This window comes from Dipteris shenzhenensis, chromosome 19 (assembly GCF_047967505.1).
Source record: "Dipteris shenzhenensis isolate YYH24624 ecotype China chromosome 19, Dip_SZ_1.0, whole genome shotgun sequence".
In the NCBI taxonomy this organism is placed as follows: domain Eukaryota; kingdom Viridiplantae; phylum Streptophyta; class Polypodiopsida; order Gleicheniales; family Dipteridaceae; genus Dipteris; species Dipteris shenzhenensis.
The window spans coordinates 14,078,003-14,097,925 of NC_141614.1; the positions used below are offsets into that span (position 1 = coordinate 14,078,003).

Here is a 19,923-nt window from a genome sequence, read left to right on the forward strand (position 1 = left end):
GGGATTTGGAACTCTTGGAACAAGTTCAAAGAGCAACTTATCCTCAAAAGATACTCCAGTCATATCTGCTCATGGGCTCACTTGGACTCTGTTTGGTTCAGCACTCAACTTCAGAACTTCTTCTCTGGAGATCTGAAACATGCTTATAAACTGCACAAGAAGGGCATTCGGCTCTGGGGTCACATATGGGACTACGCTAATAGGAGATGGAAGGATAAAAGGAGTCTTAAAAGTCTATTGAAATTGTCTAACTCTGATTATCTTCTTGTGCAGGAAAGGATAGACCTTTGGGACTCCAGGGCAGCAAGGATCCACTTCAAAGGAGAATTCAAAATCCAATCTTTTAAATGGCACCAAGGGAGTCAGCTTCTCCCCCTCCCCTCTCTTCATAAATTGAATTCCAGTCTTCAATTTAAACTTAATAGACTTTGGAAAATCAATTGGAATGTAAAACAATGGGAATTTAGGTTCAGCAACTGCTGGAAAAGGGACATCAGCCCCAAAAAGTCTTGCCTACTTTGGTTAATCTTACATCATGCTGTGTGGACTTCCATGAGGGCTTTTAGGATAGGAAAGGGAGATGGTAAATGTTGCCGCTGCAAAACTGAAAATGAATCTCTCCAACATTTGTTTATGGGATGCAGCTTTAACATTCCCGCACTAAATTGGTTTAACAAACTCATGTCCTGCATCCATCCTTCTTCTATTTCAGTTAAGGAACTCCTTCTAGGAGAAATCTATGGATTGCCAACAACTCTTTGGAATAGTATTAGATCAGCTTACTTATGGAATGTTTGGATCAGTCGTAATGAAATGCTCTTTCAAGGTACGCTTAAAGATATACTGCATCCTCTAATCCGTGACATTTTTAAGCAGATTGAAGACTCTTTCAAAGACGCGAGGATGAAGATGCAAGCCTTGAAGCAGAAGATGGAAGGCCACACGTACAAAGTACAAGATCCCAAGCTGGAGATCCTAGCCAAACAAGAAGAAATCCTCGTAGCCCTGTCACTTCTCAAAAATCAAATTTTAACTTGTTGTAGAATGTGCTAGCAAAATCCTCTTTAGAGGATAGACAGTAGCACCTCCCTTTTGAATAGGACTTTCCTTTGGTAATCCCCCCAGCATGTTGGGGTTGTTGACTCTGCCTTCGGGCAGCGCTGTAATCTTTCTCTTTTCTTTCAATTTAATATAATCGCAGCTTATCGAAAAAAAAAAAAAAAAAAAACTTTTTTGGGACTCTAGATTAATCCTAACAAAATGGCGGGTCCATTGAAGAAACTTGAACTCGTTTCTTTTGCTCCTCCAAGGCCGGGCGGGTGGTGTGAACGGGGCCTAAGGTCACTGGAGTGCCAGGTAGGCACGGCTGTTTAGTGGAGGAGGGCCAATAACTGTCTTGTTAATTGACCATTTTTTTGCCGCGCTTTCAAAGGTTGCCGCGCTTTGTTGAGCTTGCTGTTGTTGGAGCTTCCCGCCCCCAACTTCCTCCTCCTCCTCCTCCTCCTCCAAAATCTCGCTATTGAAGTTGCAATTGCGCTTCAACATCGCTTGAATTCCAGTCCAGAATCACATCCTGCTGTCACCAGCCACATTTTTTCGCGAAATTGGCCTCATTTCAGGCTTCCAATGCATCCACAAACCTCCATTTGATACCTCGTACTTGGACATACTTGGAAATCCGCTGCATTCCCCCAAAATGAGCGACAGGGGCAGAGGACGAGGCGGCAGAGGCCAAATTAGAGGGGGTGGCGGATTCCAGCCTGCGAACGACGGAGGTGGAAGTATGGGACGAGGTAGAGGCTCGAAGAGAGGACCTGGAGAGCGGGACAAGTTATCGACAGCTGGTAGAAACAGCATACGCCGAGTAGGAATATCAAAAGTCTGGCGATCCTCAGAGGATGCTTTGGAAGCCAGGCTTGGATTTGATGTTTTCAGTGAAGGCGAACGTCGATTGGGATGGCTCGTAACACTCGCAACTGTGAGCCTCATTTCTCTTTGCTTCGTGATTCTTGTCGTTCATCTAGCCTACATTTATCTAATTTCGAAGCGAATTTTAATATCTTCTTTGATATCGCAGTCGTCCCTTGATGATCCTGACACGAGCCAAACTTACAGCTGCGTGGATCTCTATTTCATGTGTCAGGTTAGTTTTCTGTGTTAAAATGCAACTAGGTGCTTTTTGACACGCGCTGTTCGAACACGGGCATCTTTCTTAATTGCCTCATGTGTCTTGCAGGATGGGTCTACCTTCAAGTCACGGTTCAAGTTTGCACCTTACTTTTACGTGGCAACAAAAGTTCGAACCTTTTCCTTCGTTTATCTTCGTTTGTTTAAAATTTCGAACTAGAAAATGACTGTTTTTGTTCGATCCAATTTAGCTCTGGTGCACAGCACATTTCAACACAGACGCAGAGAATGATAGTCCAGCAGAATCTCAACTGGACCTTATCTTGTTCAAATGGAGTTCTGAGCTTACATATAAGCATTTCTAAAATGGCAGAAAGGGCTTGAACTAGAGGTGGATGCTTATCTGAGACGGAGATACGAAGGCCTTCTCGCTGACATCCAAATTGTTGAAAAAGAGGATCTTGATCTGGTAGGCTTCGCTGCTGTTTTTTTCTTGAAGATATTGGTAATTACTGGATCATGTCTGTATCCCAGTTGCAGGACAGCAACGTAGTACATGCGACAGCAAAGATTGTCCCTAAAGTTTTCAATCTCGAAATATATAATAGTGTTCTAAAGATTTAATACAGCAGCTGAAAAGGAAACGCCTCTTTTTTGTGTGGAATCTTTCATATATTTATTGCTTCTGTGCACAGTAGCTCGTCCTGTTCCTGTCAGCGTTTCTTTCAGCTTTTTTTTGGAAAGCGAGCTTGACAGTTAACTTTCTGGATTCTTTGGACTCGTGATTTGGAAGCACAGAAAAATCATCTGTCCGGCCTTAGGGGAGTCTTCTTGAAGGTTAGCTTCAATACTGTACAGAACTTGATGCAAGTGAAAAGTGATCTCTTGCCAGTCGTGGAGCGAAATCAGGCAAAATTGGAAGCTGCTGAAGCATACGGGTCATTTCTTTACGGCTCCAGGTGAACTTATCAAATCCTGACAAAGCCTTACTTAAAAGTTGTGATTGATATTGGCACGATCTATGAAAGCCACGCTAGTATTCCTCAAATTTTTTTTTTTCATATTGAGAGCATTGGCTTGTAAGTTGTTATGTATTGTGGTGAAGGATGCGGTGTCCATTGTTTCCTTGCTAATCTGCAATCTGGTGGAGATAAGAGTGTGCATCTTGAACTTATGAAGGCAGCCTTATGGCAATACCGTGATACCTTATCTATATTTTAAGCATTTGCTCAATGGCTGCATTTTTGCTCATCCAGCCACTGATTGCAAATCTACCGTCTGATGGTCCGAATAATATTGTGCTACATGCTCAATGCAGGATTCCGACAAAGGACATTACAGTGTACAGCTAACATTCCTTTAGTGAGAGTATGAAGCAGGTGGGTCTGTTGTAACATGCATTAGGCCACACCTACGGAGCCAACTACACATGCGTATGTGCTTGCTTAACTGAAAGAATCTCAAACAAGAAAGAGGCGATGCAACTCCTTTATAGAGAATATTTAATGCTTATTGAATCAACTGCACATACGGATGCAATTGTATGTATCCCACCACCATGGCAGTGGACTCACAAACACAGAGTTGCATGTTGCACACCCACCCATTACACATTGCACAAACATCGTGTCGATCAAGGCCTTCCCTTTGTTTTATGTGTGCGCATGTGTGTATATGTACATGCACATGCATGTGTGAATGTGTGTCTATATTCAGTTTTATTTGCCCTTGATCATGTTTGCCAAGTGGGATTATCACCTGTTTATGTCTAATTTCTTGGAGCAAAGCCCTTAGGTTGCTTTCAGGGGGTCACCTTTGGTCACCTAAAATGCATGGGGGACTGAATGTCCTCAATACACATGCATATTCTGGCTCACAAGGGGAGAATGATGCTGCAATTCATATAGGGTGGTCAGCCATGGATATTCATGATGCCATGATGCAACATTTGATTGTGCACTTGTCTTCTGCAGCCTTTGGTTGTTGGTAGCCTACCTCATGGGACTTTCTTTTGGGTCACATTGATGGCAGAGTAAATTGCTTTCTGATTGGAAAGACATACTCTTCCATCTTAAATGGAATGGCACTGATGCTCTTTAGGAAACTCCTTGTGTGCTGAGAGCCTTCATTGGTCAAAGCTATTACGCCACCATTGCTTTGCAAAAACCTCATCGCTTATTTTCTTTGGTCCAAGAGAATTTGCCATGTGGGTGGTGTGCTACGGCAATCATTCTGTGATTGTCTATGTGTGTGGGATCTTGAATATTTCTCCTTGTCATATAATGATCTATTTTGATGTTTTTGTGATGTAATAGAATGACAAATAAATTTTGCTAAAAGCCAAGTGTGTATGTCTCTCTTTCTCTCTCATGAGCTTGAAAAATGACAGGACAATTATGATTGAACATGTCATGTCTAAGATCTATGTATTACTACTCGAGAGAGGTTAGCTTGTTTGCAAAGCTCAAGGAACTTAGAGCTGTGGGGTAGGTTGACCTCTGGATCGATCACGGGACCATGGATCATATACTCACACTCAGAGGGGTCATCAAGAGGCCAGGGAACGGAGACAGAGGATTTATTGCTGCTTTGTGGATTTTTGCAAGGCTTTTGACATAGCGTCGAGAGCTCGACTCATTAGACTTCTACAGGAGTTGGGGTATGATTAGGAGATTACTTGGGCAATCGTGCGACTTTATGAGGCTCGGGTAGGGTTTGGACATGTCCAAGGTAGACAATGGTCCAAGGTAGACAAAGGAGATAATGAGCACTATTGGGGTCAAATAAGTTTTCTCGTTATCACCAACCTTGTTTGGCCTCTACATGGATGAGCTTGAGATGTGCATTGGGACCCTAGGAGGGGCTGGTTGCTCTCTAATTGGATTCTTGCTTCATATTCTCTTGTACGGAGATAATGTGGTCCTACTCTCTTCCTTAGTAGAGGGTCTCTAGCAACACTTGGATGCGCTTCATACCCTTTGCTAGACACTTGACTTGAAGGTCAACCTTGATAAAACCAAGGTCATGATCTTCAACACGTTCAGGCAGCCATGCACAGAGCATTTCACCTTGGATAAGTTTCCGGTGGAGGTTGTTGTATCCTACACATATTTGGGGATTCTTTTCTTCGGCTTAATCTTCTCGATGTGACCAATACTATATGCCTAATTGAGCAAGGGATTCATTGCACTTGCGAGACTTGAGCAGCAATGCTTTCACTCTCAGTTGTAGAATTCTCGAACCAAGACTCTTCTCTTTGACTTTTTGGTCTGTCCAGTGGGTATGTGTTGTAGCCCTTGTTGAGGGCCAGACTTATCAGAGACAGATTGGGCTCGAGTTGAGAGCCGTCACATTCTCAAGGTTTCACAGATGATTCGCAATAAGCCTTCAGTCCCACAACATATAGTCTTGGCTGAGCTCGGAGCATCCCTATTATAGCTCGATGCAACGTTTCGGGTTATCACATATCTCTCTCACTTCAGAGACTGGCTCTTGCACCACAATGCAATGCAAGCTTCTTTGGTTGGCTTTATTTTCATCATTGGCAATAGAGAGGTGTTCGTATGCATGTACATGCAGTGGTTTGAGAGCTTGGGAATCCATATAGTCATGCTACCTCCCTTCCAGTACATCATTGAGGTCCCCTTCATCCCGCTCACATATCATGAGGTGGACCAGGTCATTTGAGAGGACCTTTTACAGTTAACACATATTCGAGGCTTGGTTGGGTGTCCAGCAAGCTCCTTATGAAGCTCAATTTTTACAGAGACCATTGGTTGTGGATTTCATTATAGGTTTTCATTGATCCACCAAACTACACATGGATCTACTTCCGTCACTCCTTGGGGATATCTATCGTGTAGTGGACGAAAAGTGGTCATACCTAGAGAGGATCGTATCTGTACCCTACGCGATCATCAGGAGATCAAGTCGGAGGAGCATTTCGCTTTCAGATGCTCAATGTACCATTAGATCAGAGGTCACTATCATTGCCTCTTTAGGGATGGTTTTGGATCCCTATCTAGCCTTTTGTCCTATCCAGATCAGAGGTGCTTGGTGTCTTTCATTCAAGAGATCGTCCGACATAGGGAGCATCTACCCAAAGGTGAGCCCAAGACTGACAGCCAAACTCCACTCAAAGCATGATTATTGATTTATTTCAGCCCAACAACACTGACCAATAGACTTCAGGGAGACGGCGGATCTGCGGACCAGAGCGAGAGACATCAAACTCACTAGCTGGTTGGGTCACAGATAGGACTAGGAGACCTTCCCTTCATACTCACCAAATTGGAGGCACAGCCGATGGGGGTGATAAATGGCATTGGTTCGTCATAGGGCCATACTTAGTAGACCACAATGGACCACACGTACTAATAGTTGTCAGCGTCCCATCACAAATTTAAATGCTGCTGCAGCAACCTTGCACATCGCCGACCTCCTCTTAGGCTTGACTTCTCCACCAGCCTTTCCCAGATGGCTATCATAGTGCTGCCAACCTTGTCCCTTTCCATGAGCTCAGAGTGTTCTCTCTCATTATATAGCTCATCATGGGCGTTGATACTTGTTCAGAGACTTCGCCTCAGCTCATTGTATCAAGTTTTTTAAATCATAGACCCTTTGGTCCTTCGATGATTTTTACAAAAAAATAAATAAAATAAATTAATAAATAAAGAAAGAAAGAAGCAAAGAAAGAAAGACACACACACACACACACATTTTTTTTTGGTGTGAAAAATTTGATGCTTTATATTACAATGGAGCTGTCCCAAACTGGGAAGGTGAAAAGTACATCAAGAAAAAATCTCACTGTAGGACAAGTACACCCTTTTTTTTTTTGAGGTGAAAATTTGATTGCTTTATTTTACAGAGTCACTATCCCAAAACGAGAATCTCATTGTAGGACAAGTACACACACACTTTTTAATATATAGTGAAATCCATGTAGCTTTATATTACAAAAAGACTTTCTCCAAAGCAGAGATCAGCCAATACAAAATTAGAAAATCTTAGTATAAGACAAGTAGACAGTATAGTCTATCTGCTGAATAGACAAGCAATCATAGAGTGATTGCTTGAGTGACATGCGAAAGTAAAAAAACATGGAAGCGGTGGGCTCATGAAAGACTTGTCGATCCTTGTCTTTCCATATTGTTTAGAGTGCCCGATATCTGACCCATGCAAAGAACAAGTTAAAATCCGATTGTTGCGGGTGAATCCCAAAGAGCCATAAAAGCTTTTCAAATGTAGCAGACGAAAAGTGTGCGCGAAGACGTTGCTGAATCAATGAAAAGAAATCCCGAGTGACAGGACAAGTCTAGAAAAGATGAAGCAAAGATTCGATGGGAGCCAAACATCTATGGGATAGGTGCGCGCACACACACATGCATGAACATGCTTTAAAAAAATAAAGATTGCCAAGCAACACACACTTTCATTAAGAGAAATGCACATTTCATAGCTGTCCCAAAGTGAGATAGCTACTACTCATAACTAGAAGAAGAGGAAAAGAAGACCAACATAGCTGCTCCAGTGAAGAACAACCAACACAACAAGACTAAAAACAGTGAAAGAACACTTTTACCTGGGTCGCAAGAAGATCTCCCATGAAATGTGCGTCCTGAAGGGAGCAATGTAGGGAGGAATGAAAGAAATGATAAATATCCATAAAGCAATGCCCATACATTTGAGAGTTACATGCATGCATGATATAGAGACCACTTTGCCCCAATAATGACACCAGTTGAAAAATTGAACATACTCTGGTGTAGAGGCATATCTACCAAATAGGCAAAATTGTTTGCTAAAAGAGATGCTAGGAATCAAACATGAAGATAAGTCCCCAATTTGGGAAGAAAATCACGGAGCAACACACACTTTTTTTGGTAAAAACCATGTATGATTTTATTGCAAAAAGCAATCTCCAAAGAGGAGAGATGCAATTACAATATCAAAAGATTTCATTGTAAGACAAGTAAATAGAGTGATCAATTTGACAAACAGAGAGGCAATCATAGAAGGATTGCCTAAGTGACATCCAAGAAATAGTGAAACATGGAAAAGGTGGAATTCCACAGAGTCTTGGGTGCCCAACATCGAACCCAGGTTAAGAAAAAATCAAACTCAGGCTATGTGTGGGTAACCCCCAAAGAGCCAAAAAAGCTTGCCAAAGCAACGTGGGCAATCGCACCATAAATATCCTCCATTCCTCCTAGCTCACAACTACCCTCACCGTGGGCCAAAAAAGCTTGCCAAAGCAACGCGGGCAATCGCACCATAAATATCCTCCATTCCTCCTAGCTCACAACTACCCTCACCGTGGGCAACTCATCTTGCGATGATGGAACTAGCGCTCCAAAAGCGAGTGACTACATCATGACAATCCTAGATTATACGTACTACCTGTTGGTGGTCTGGTGCTCGACGAAGAGTCTTGCTTCACATTCCCTGGTTAGATTATAAAACACATTCTCTGATATGTTCTCCAAGGTACGCTTTCAAAAGATTTCGGTTGCGTGCGTCAAATTGCAATGGAAGGGTAGCAATCCAAGTAGGGGATTGAGACTCAAATTCAGCTCATGCATATGCTGTAATAGCCCCAATTGGATCAGGATTTTGATGCATTATATTTCACAGTAGCTTCCCTTGAATGGGAAGCTCAAAAGTACATCAGCAGAAGATCTCACTATTTGACAAGTATACATTATAGTCTATGTAATGAGTCTGTAGACAATCAAAGAAAGATTGTTGCAGAGAGTGTCGAAAGAAAGGGAAAGTTGAAATAAGTAAGATCACTAAAGACTATGATTTCTATCCTTTCATAGCGTCTAAATTGCCCAGTAAGGAACCCAAATGAAAAACAATTGAAACCCTTCATTGCGTGGGTGAATCCCAAAAAGCCAGAAATACTTCCCAAAGGTAGCAGTGGGAAATCTAGTTCTCAAACACTGCCGAAGAACATCCAAGAAAACACAGGTGTGTGGACAATGCCAAAGGAGATGAGGCACAGATTCTTGTGGAGCCAAGGATCTGTGACAAATAGCGGGAGCAATATGTTTGCTTGCCAAGAGTTGCCTAAACAGAAACCCCCCGAGTATCACCCGCCTAAAAAAAAACTTACTGTCGAAGAGGGACTTTGAATTTCCAAAGCTTCTGCAATCTCATCCTCCACCACTTTGCCGGGCGATACATGTGCCAGAGTTGATTTGCCTTATCAGAAACCCAAGGTGGGGGCAACAAAACTTTATACAAGGAAGGTACCATAATGTGAGATAGCCTCAAAGGATGGGCTGATGAACTTGGCGAGTCGAATCCTCAAGCCTATCTTGAAGCTTCAAGTGAAGGTATTGGCAGAAAAGGATGAAGCATGTGAGCAATGTTTTGCCATAGGGGGCGATAATGCATCGCTAAACCATATTGTCTGGCAGCCAAAGGAAAAAATATCATGGTACCATCATCATGAAACACATCAGCCACATATCGGATTCCTTTGAAACTAATAAAGTAGGAACGTCTGGGTTCTTGTAAAGCCCAACGGAGGGTCAAAGGACTTTGACCAATGTATACTTTCAGCCCTTAAGAAATTGGCTTGCACCATCAATACAACCAAGTAGAAAATCCCATTGAGTTGGTTGCCAGTAACCAAAGGTAGAGGGTGGTGATTTGTAAAAGCAAGTAGCGCATCATGGCAGCCCAAGGTTGATCATTTTGCATAAATTGCAGCATCATTTTGCCCTTATGAGCAAAGATATGCAATTGAATGTTGAGAATATTTAAACCGCCATGCAACTTTGGCGAAGAGAGACGTTGCACTGAAAGTAATCTCAAACTTTTTCGGCCATTTTTGGAAGGCCAAAAAGTTTCCATAATGGTTGACATAAAGCATGTAAGATCTCCCTTGCCAAACATGATCAAAGGTAAGTAAAATTGAATGTATGCCACTGAAATAGATTGGACTATTCTTAGGTGAACATGCAATGACCAAGTTGCCAATTTTCGAGTATTCAAGTTTTTTCTTCAATTTTGCAAGTACCCAGCCAGTTTGTTAATGACGAGTAATCCTTGAGCCAAAAGAATAACCAAGGTGGCGAACTAATTGAGTAGGCAGAAAAATTTCCCTCGGCCATAAAAGTCTATGCTAGTCTATGGAATGCAGTGGTAATAGTTGGACTTATGAAAATTCACATCCAACAGTGAGGCCATATAATGATAGAGCATGCATAAGGGAAGTTCTTTGGACTAAAAAAAGAATCATCGGCATATGCTTGAGTAACCATGGTGCGACTTCCATGAATTTCCAATCCATGCAACATGCCTGTACCTACAACATGATCAATGTATTGAAGCATTGGATGCGTGTCTATCGCATACAACAGCGCACTAAGTGGACATCCCTAGCGAGCGCGCACACACTCACACACAGTGTGTATGCAAGAATCATGCTTAAAAAAAATAAAATTTCCAAGCATCAAGATTTACATCATCACAGGTCTAGGAGTATTTGTTCCAAAGATCATATTGTCTTATGCTTGTGAATGATTCGATCTTTTATAGCATGTACTTTTGGTATGATCCATTGTGAAGCTATTAGGTTTTCCTTGACTTGTGAGCAAATATTATATCCTCGATCCATGAAACCACTTATGGTAAAGCTTCCAACTAGGGAAGACATAGGGTTAGAAAACATATGACAATTTGTAGTTGAGAGTTGACTCATTTGCTAGCGAAAGGTCCAAAAATACATTGGATGATGGATCACCACCGAGATGAAGGTCTAGGGTATCTCTCTCTTATCGTGGTTAGCAACAGGAAACCATGGCATCCCACACCATTATGATCTGCGACAATGGTGTTATGCCACTACCAAATCCTACAGACTATTAGTGAGCAGTGCAAGATCTAGGGAGAGGGGGTTGTGAAGAAGGCTTCATGGGGGACTGGCTGAGAGGGGGCTGCATAGACGTTGGCTGAGATGGGATTGGTTGGAGGAGGGAAGGCTCGATGCAATTTGGGGGAAAGGGTAGGTGGCCAAGGTGATGATAGAAGGGTGGGAGGGCATTCAAGCGGGGGTTTGTGGTGGAAGGGAGGGGGGTCTGGATTTGCTAAGGCCAAACCTAGCTGCAAAAGGGACAGCACGGGTCACCAAAGGAGAGGGATTAAGAAGAAAAAGGGTGCGTGGAAGGATCTCCAGCTACATTACTCCTGTTCAAGTTATCGTGGGAGTTTTGAGGCTCAACCAAAGGGAAAATCATCCTTAGGCAGTTGGCAAGATTAGCCAGGAGTCTAGAGTCCACCAGACTCCACCTTGAGCTCTGGAGTCTCAAGCTTCAGCTACCTAGGTCTTGGCCTTCAGCAAGAGAAGATTCTCTGAGCTCTTGTGACTCTTAGCCTTTAGGATTCGATCGAAGGAGGACCGAGGTGACCACTGACTCCCTCTTATCTCTTCCAAGTTCCATGTTATCTGTGGAATTTTGGGTCTTGAAGTTTATTCTCATTCTGAAATTCAGATTCTCATCTCTCTATCTCTCTCTCTTGTAGATGGGAAGAAAGAAAAGAGAAGAATGGGAATTTGTGGAGACACTGAGGCCTTTGGGAAAGGGGCAGTTCACTTGTGAATGCAAGCACTGCCCTCACAAATGGGATGTAGGACCTAGTTGCATAAGAGCACACTTTCTTGGGCTGACAGGCCTTGGGGTTGACCCTTGCTCCTCTCCCCTTGAAAATGTGAAAGACACTTGTTGAAGGTTGCAAGCAAAGGCAAGTAAAAATAAATTTGCAGAAGAGCTTGATGCATATGTGGTTGATTTGGGAGATGCCTGGGAGAGTGGTGCTGCAAGTGCAAGTGCATCTACACATGAACCAAAAAATAAGAAACAAAAGGTGCCAAAGGGAGGTCCACATTGCTCTTCGGGGCTTTTTCTTTGCAGAGGACATTCCTCATTGGAAGATGAGGAGTCCATATTTTTTGGAAATGGTCCGTGCAATTGGCCATTTTGGGCCTAGCTTTAAGCCTTCATCTTACAAATCCTTGTGCACTTTGGAGCTGAAAAATGAGGTGGTATGCATAGATCATGAGTTGCTGCAGTTTCGGGAGAAATGGAAAAAGTATGGATGCAACATAGTGTGTGATGCTTGGTCTGACACTCGGTGTAGGCCTATCATTAATATTATGGTCTCATGCATTTTTGGATCTGTCTTCTTGAAGTCTGTGGATACTAGTGGGCAGTATAAATCAAGGGAATACATTTTTGGGATATTAAAAGATGCCATTCTTGATGTTGGGCCAAATAATGTGGTGCAGGTGTGCATGGATAATGCATCTAACTGCATGCGAGCAGGAGATTTGATAGAGGAGTGGCCTCATATTTTCTATACTAGATGCATATGCCATTGCCTTGAACTCTTATTTGAGGACATTGGGCAGCTTGCTTGGGTGAAGCCAGTGTTAACACATGCCAACATGATTGTCATGTTTGTTACTCTGAAGCTCACTGTGTTAGCATTATTCAGAACTTTCAGCAAGAAGGAATTAGTGAAACCTGCAGAGACTCGGTTTGCTTACATGTTTATCGTGTTAGCAAACTTGTTGGATGAGAGAGTCTACAATGGATTGTGTCGTATGGTTGTGAGTGATGCAGGAAGAAAGTATCATGCACTGTGAAAGCACAACAGGTGTCTTCCATTGTATTGGATGCCTCGTTTTGGCAGGAAGCAAGAGTCATAGTGAAGATATGTGCACCTATTCTGAAGATGAGCTCACTGATCAAATGGTGGAGAAGATACAAACTATAGATGGCATAGACTCCTCCAAGTTGGTTGATGTCAGAGCCTTGTGTGTTAATAGGTGGGATATGATGCACTCTCCTTTACATGCAGCAGCTTTTGTTCTCCATCCTATTTGGAGAGAGAGAAATCCAGATGGTGACAAGGAGGTGCATGATGGGTGGATGGATATCATTGAGCGGTACACGAAGTATGGTGTTGAGAGGTAGGGCATCTTATTTGATGAGTTTGATGTTTACAAGTCCATGTCAGGCACATTTGCTCAGGCAATTGCGAAGGATGATAAGAGGATGCACCAAGGGGTGAAGTGGTGGGAGACATTTGGGGCTCACACTCCAAATTTGCAGTAGTTGGCTATTCGAGTGCTCTCGCAGGGGACATGTGCTTCTCCTTGTGAGAGAAACTGGAGCACATTCTCTCTTATACATACCAAAAGAAGGAATAGGCTTCTTCCAAAGAATATAGAACAATTAGTATACATCCATACTAATTTGCAATTGATCTCCAAAATCAAGGAAAGGGGATTTGAGAAGATAGAAGTGCCTTGGAAATGATCAACAAGGAGAAGGATGATGAAAGGCTGCTTGCTTTGCAAGAGACTACAGAGGGAGAAGAGGAGATTCCAGCCGGACCAGCCCCTCTTGTTACAGGAAGGATGAATGTTGCAGCTTCAAGCAGCTCCAGTATTTTGGAGTCCCATGGCGAGGCAGATGAGATTGACAGTGATGAGGATGAGGATGAGGAGGAGGAGGAGGAGGAGGAGGATGGCACTGATGCTGATGATGATGAGGATGAGCCACAGGATGAGGATGCATCTTGAGGCTTGAGCCTCACAGTTGTGAGGCTGTAGCTTGTGGCAGCTTGCAAGGCCCAGGCTGGCAGCCTTTTCAGTTTGTTAAATGATGTTTTTCAGCTTGCCTTTGATGTAGTACCTGCAGCCTACAGGGCCTAGGATTCTTTCACTTTTCTAGTATCTACTACCTGCTACCTTTGATGATTGATCATGATGTTTTGTTGTCTATCACTATGTATCAAATGACAGAATCCAGTTCCTGGACTTTTCATGACTTTAAAATCAATAAAAATTTGAAGTTTGAAGTTTGTTGTAGTTCTCTCTCGAGTAAATGTGTATATTCTATATTTTTCTGAAATTTTTGGGGTAAAATTAGGGTCACATGAAGTTTGAAGTTTGTTGTAGTTCTCTCTCAAGTAAATGTGTACATTCTATATTTTTCTGAATTTTTTGCGGTAAAATTAGGGTCACATATGATTCAGCCCCGGGGGCTGAACCATACTCCAATCATACTTCCGTACCCGTATGACGTATGCGTATCACAGTTACGCTGAAATGCGTTTCAGGCCGTTTCAGAGCCCAGCCAAGCTTGAAACGCCATTTCAGAGAAGCCTCGTTTCCTGAAACGCATTTCAGGGTCTGAAACGTTTCAGGACCCTGAAACGGCTGGCTGAAACATGTTTCAGAGCCCTGAAATGTGCTGTTTCAGACAACATAGGCTGCTAGGTCTCCAAAATCACGCGAAATCCGCCGCCAGCCCCGTTTTTTGTCCTTTTGCTTTCGATTTTGGCCTCCGTCCACTCCTTCAGCCTCATACTCTCTCCATCCTCAAGGTTTTCCAGCCCTCCTTCAGCCCCATTCACTCCTTTCCTCTCCTTTCTCTCCTGCAGCTTGCTTCAGCCCTCCATCATCATCTACTCCCCTTCCTTGCTGATGTGGCGTTTCCCCGTTTCAGCCCTCCCAGAAATCTCGAAACATTTCTGTTTCCGTTTCCGTTCCCCGTTTCCCCGTTTCCGTTTCCCCTAACTATGATGCGTATGGTCACGTATGGAAAAAACTGTGGCCAGCCCTTAGACAAGTAAGAGGGGGCCTGGAAAGGACAAGGGACAGCAATAATCTTGGCAAGGGAGGGATGTGCTGGAAAGGAGGCCAAAAGAGGGGGGCCACAATAGAGAATCGGGCTAGGAAAACCAGAGGTTACCGATAAAGGGGAAAAAGAGGTCGGGGCTAAGCAAGATGGAAGAAGGGCTGGCATGAGCTGGAAAGAATAGGCTGGGATTTGATGACTAGAAAGGGGCTGGCAAACATAGGTTAAAATGGGGGAAAGATTCAAAAGCTCAGGCCTGAGATGAAGCTTGGGGTGGAGAGAAAAGCGAGAAAGAAGGGTGGGGGCAGGAAGAGGGAGGAGGCTGTGGCAAGGGGGGGGGGGGGCTTAAGGTAAATAGGGTGGCTCAGAGGCAGAAAGGCTCAAGTTGCAGCGCCATCCTAAGATTTCGTTCAAGGGATTTGCATTCAGAGGAGCTTCCCTTTGTGCAGTTCTACAATTCCTTGGGACTTACTATGGATTGATTTTTCCTAGGTAACCTTCAAGGCCTTCTCAAGAATTGCTGCTGCTCTTTGATAAACTTTTCTTCCCATGACAGTCTGCTCCAATGCGAGACCAGACCACTGCTTATAAGTGCTAGGAGAATAGTGTTGGATTCATTTGCATTGTGTTCATCGCCTGCTGGCCCAAGCTTTAGTTTGTTATTGTAGTGCATTTGGACTCTGAATTTGCTGACTTCCCTCTACTAGGTTACGCTAAAAAATGAGCCTGCCAATGAATTTTAATGCTTACCGTATTATGTTGGGATGGCAGTATCAGTTTCTTTTTGCTCATATGGTTTTGCTGTGACTGGAGTGATGGCAATATCTGATGAATACTGATGCAAAGTATTGGTCCTTTGACAGTGATAACAAACAAGATAATGCAAAGATTCAGGACTACCTTGATTTTCTGGTTGACATCCGCGAATATGACGTTCCTTACCATGTACGCTTCGCAATAGACAACGGTGAGTGTCCTTAAAAGATAAGTAGCTGCTGCATTCAAAATCAGTTTAAAACTTTCAATGAAGTCTGAGCTTGTGGCCTTTTCTAACATGTTATATCAACCTAGTGATCTGGATTTGCTACTTTACTCTGTTGGTGAATTGGCCTTGCCAAAAAGAATTCCAACCAACATGCTTGGCGTTGTTATTGAGGATTATGTGGCTGTTCTGTACCACTGCTGTTCTTTATGTGGGCCTCAAACCTCTAGGTATTTCCTCTGTTGTGCTGCCCACATGGCAGCCTGTTTGCTGTCCATGTGGCAGCCCCCTTTTTCTGCTTTTCCATGTGTGAATACTGCCCACATCCCAGCCATGATGCTGCCCAGGTGGCAGCCCGTTACTACCTTGGTCCACCCCCCGATGCACTGCTCATTTGGGGGCTCACGGATGGGAAGGTGACTAATACTATTCCAACAGAAGCTCCTTGATTGGAGCTCCACTACATTGGATTTAGCCCTCTAGAGCCCATATGGTGTATCAGGTTTTATTGGCCTCTGCTTGGGGCATTACCTTTTGTTGGTGCTTTTCACGCTTAAGTATTGGCTAGCTGAACAGATTGGTACGGAACTACCTCTGGTAATGGTATACATGACATGAAGCTGAGAGTGGCCTGGAGCAGTATCATGTTACCTTTGTGTGAGGGAGGCCATAATCATCAATCCTGACATCAAGTGCGAAGCTTGCCTTGGCAAGCTGATCCTCCTTCCAAGCAATGAGTCGTGGAAGGATTTCTTCGCTTGTTGAATCTAGATGTGCTTTCTCCCTAAATAGGTGATGATTGGATGCTGTAAGATGAATTTTCATGGATGTCCATATCACATTTTCCTCTCTTAGCAATGATCATTAGAGCTTGGCAATAGCTCATAAGATCCCTTACACGAGATCCTCTTCAAGCTCAAGATGAGAGGGACAGACAACCAATCATGTGGAATGAGCTTTTTTTTGATGACTTAGGACGTCCAATGGGCTACTCGAGATACATGCAATGGTTTACAGAGGAGAAGGGATCTGTCTCCTTTGTGGGCGGTTGGAGATTCTTTAGAGAGTCTCCCTTGCCTTACTGTATACAATCACTCAAAGCTTACGAGAAATTGGCAGACGTAGTGTGTGGATCGACATAGCTATATCCCTTGATTGGCTTTAAGAAGTAGATTAGACTCAGGGCACCAGGCTCAGTGGCTGGGCGTCTTCTTTTCCACATGAGGTTGTCGCATCCTTTGGGACAAGGGAGGAGAAATACTCCACTACAAGGCTACATAGGGTTAGATTGATACAACAGAGTCAATCAAGGATGCTATTCTTTACATCATTAGAGTGGTTGGCTTACTTGATGGTTGCTGGTGGATAAATCGTCGTCCATCATTTGTCATGGGTGTTCATTCCAGTACCTACCATGGGATCCAAGAGATGGCATTGATGATGCTGCAGCTCCTTATAGGGCACTATTGATGACACTAGTCTGGAATGCCAGATGAGGCTAGCGTTAGAGCCTACAGTGGACAACCACCCGGAGAGCTCATTGGGAGACCTATGGCATCACCTTGCCCTTGCAAACACATTTATGGTGATGAATTTGGAGATTCTACTGGAAGAGATAGATTTCCATGTTCTTTTGGCTCTTCCAACATGGTGTACTCTTGTGAACTCTTGGAGATAGATACCTGCAACGCTTCACAGCCTTAAGTGTTCGTTCAGCATTGCATTTGGAGTTGCAAAGAGGCATAGAGGGTTTTGCAAGGCATGGCAGGATAAGGAGTCACTTGTTACATCACTTGGGGGCCTCTCACATAGTCAGGCCCTCAGATCTTCTAGGATGGAGCATATTTGCACAAGGCCACTCTCATGGCTAGAGGAATGCCTCAGCTTATCACTCTAGAAGCAATGCTTGTTTCTTTATACAGACCTCAATTCTCCCAGGATTTTGTACACAGCCTCGTGGCCACTCGGGGGAGGATTCAATGCTCCTCATGTGCTGTAGCAGCCAGGAGACTTTCCTTCATGAGAGAGTCGGATTATAGTTTATTCTCCACATATAACCCGCCCTTCATGGCACTTTCAATTCTGTGATCGGTTATGACAGCCTCATCTCTTTCTTGCATGATTTTATCTGAGGTTTTCATAGGATTTTATTCTTGACTCTATGTATTCTGGTCATACTTAACAGAAGTTCACTTTTTCTTTTTTTCGGGGGATGGGGGGGGGGGGGGGGAGAGGGTGCATTAAGAATGAAAGGCTATTCTGGAGTTTTATGGCGTGATTCTTAAGTTGGATGTATAGCTCAGTCCCTTATACAGTTTGTTTAATATTTTGTATAGCAGTTGTGATTTGATAATGTTTTGTCCGCCTTTGATTTGAAAGCTTGTTGGATTATATTGTATTGACATTCTTACAATTGGAAGATTATGATCTCTGTGTGGGAAATCATATGATGTTGAGGTGTGCTCTGTATGGTGCCATGTGTATATCACTGAAGTGTCAGTGTTGAAATTGATGATTTTGCAAGTTTGTGGCCAGCTATCTGAAGGTTGACAAGTACAGTTTCTGTTTTCCTTTACATGATGAGTTTGGGCATCTTCTTGGACTCATTTGGACAAATTTATTCAAAAGTCATCTGTTGGACACATCCACAAGCTATGAGGGAATGGGACCATGGAGGACTGTTCTTCTCACACACACCCACAGGCCCTTCATGGCATTTTCACACTCCTGGCAATCTGCACTTTCAGCATGAATATGTGTAACAACCTAATGGGATATTGTTGATTACAGGATTCACTCTTGGCTTTATTGTCTTTGGTTATACTTCATAGAATCTTTTTTAATGCAGATGTGAGGTGCGGGCAATGGTATACTGTGGAAATTGAAGCCTCTAGCATAAAATTAGAAAGGCGCTGTGATCTTCTCCAGCGTGCCGAAGTTCGTGTCTGTGCTTTTGACATAGAGACTACAAAGCTTCCTCTCAAATTCCCTGATGCTTCCTATGACATGGTCATGATGATTTCGTACATGATAGATGGTGATGGATATCTCATTATTAATCGTGAGGTAAAAAATGCAGCGCCGACCTTCACACATGCATGATGGGCCTTTATTTGTAAACACTCTTCCACAAACCTTTGCAGCACTGGTGTGGTATGGGGTATTTTATTTCTCCTCACCTTAAGGAGGGCCAGATTTCAGGTTGAGAGATTAGAAAGAGTGTCTCATAGCCAGAAGGTTATTGCTAAGTTGCTTGAAAACATGCTAAAATCATGTCTGTCGAGATAACAGATTTCTGGAAGCTTTGCGTGCAGTGTGTGGGTCAAGATATTGAAAACTTGGAGTACACTCCTAAGCCAGAATTTGAAGGACATTTCAAGGTTACCAATGTAGCGAATGAGGTAATGTGCGATTTTTGTAGGCCTGTATGACTTTTATTCCAGTAAGGACTTTTTTTAAACAAGAAATAGTTGGTCTTTCTTGATGTCTCCCTATTAATTGCATCTTGCAGAAGGAGTTGCTGCAATGCTGGTTTGGCCACATGCAGGAGGTGAAGCCAGGAATTTATGTCACTTACAATGGTGACTTTTTTGACTGGCCATTTCTTGAAGCTCGTGCAGAGCATCATGGGATGAAAATGTCTGATGTAAGTCATGTTTAGTGCCTTTTCTGCCCCTGAACATTGAAGTAAATATAGAAAAATCCTGTGTCTACAGCAGGTTTGAGTACCTAATAGATTGTAGCCACGCGAACCCCTTCTTTTTCTTTTTGCAGGAGGTTTGAGTACCAAATAGATTGTAGCCATGTGAACACCCTTTTCTTTCATTTTGCAGGAGGTTTGAGTACCAAATAGGTTGTAGCCACGTGAACCCCCTTTTCTTTCTTTTTGCAGAATAGAATCATATTGAAAAGTACACGTCTTTTAGCTATCTGGAAGCCCCCTTTCACCTTTTAATGCAGAACAGACTCATATTGATGATTAAGTGACCAAAAGTGGCAAGTGCTGTACCAATTAATGGGAGACACCTGACTTGTCCATCTAGGAATGGGATGATCTAAACATATGTTGCAGTTGTTGGCATGCAGGAAATGCTACACTTGCCTTGCAAGTCAAGGCATCTTAAGGAGGTGTGGGTATACCAGACACATTTG

The 19,923-nt window shown here is 43.2% G+C and overlaps 1 protein-coding gene across 1 annotated transcript in view; it reads left to right on the forward strand.

Annotated features, from left to right (window-relative positions):
- The first annotated feature begins 1,498 nt into the window (after positions 1-1,498).
- The window catches only part of LOC147890124 (DNA polymerase epsilon catalytic subunit A-like), a 67,116-nt gene continuing 48,691 nt past the window's right edge, over positions 1,499-19,923 (forward strand). The window contains exons 1-9 of the mRNA XM_087390102.1: positions 1,499-1,978; positions 2,078-2,143; positions 2,237-2,296; positions 2,501-2,596; positions 2,926-3,086; positions 15,653-15,756; positions 18,620-18,837; positions 19,086-19,172; positions 19,283-19,417. Coding sequence (XP_087246228.1) covers positions 1,697-1,978; positions 2,078-2,143; positions 2,237-2,296; positions 2,501-2,596; positions 2,926-3,086; positions 15,653-15,756; positions 18,620-18,837; positions 19,086-19,172; positions 19,283-19,417 — 1,209 coding nt within the window. The 5' untranslated portion in view covers positions 1,499-1,696. The remainder of the gene's footprint in view (positions 1,979-2,077; positions 2,144-2,236; positions 2,297-2,500; positions 2,597-2,925; positions 3,087-15,652; positions 15,757-18,619; positions 18,838-19,085; positions 19,173-19,282; positions 19,418-19,923) is intronic.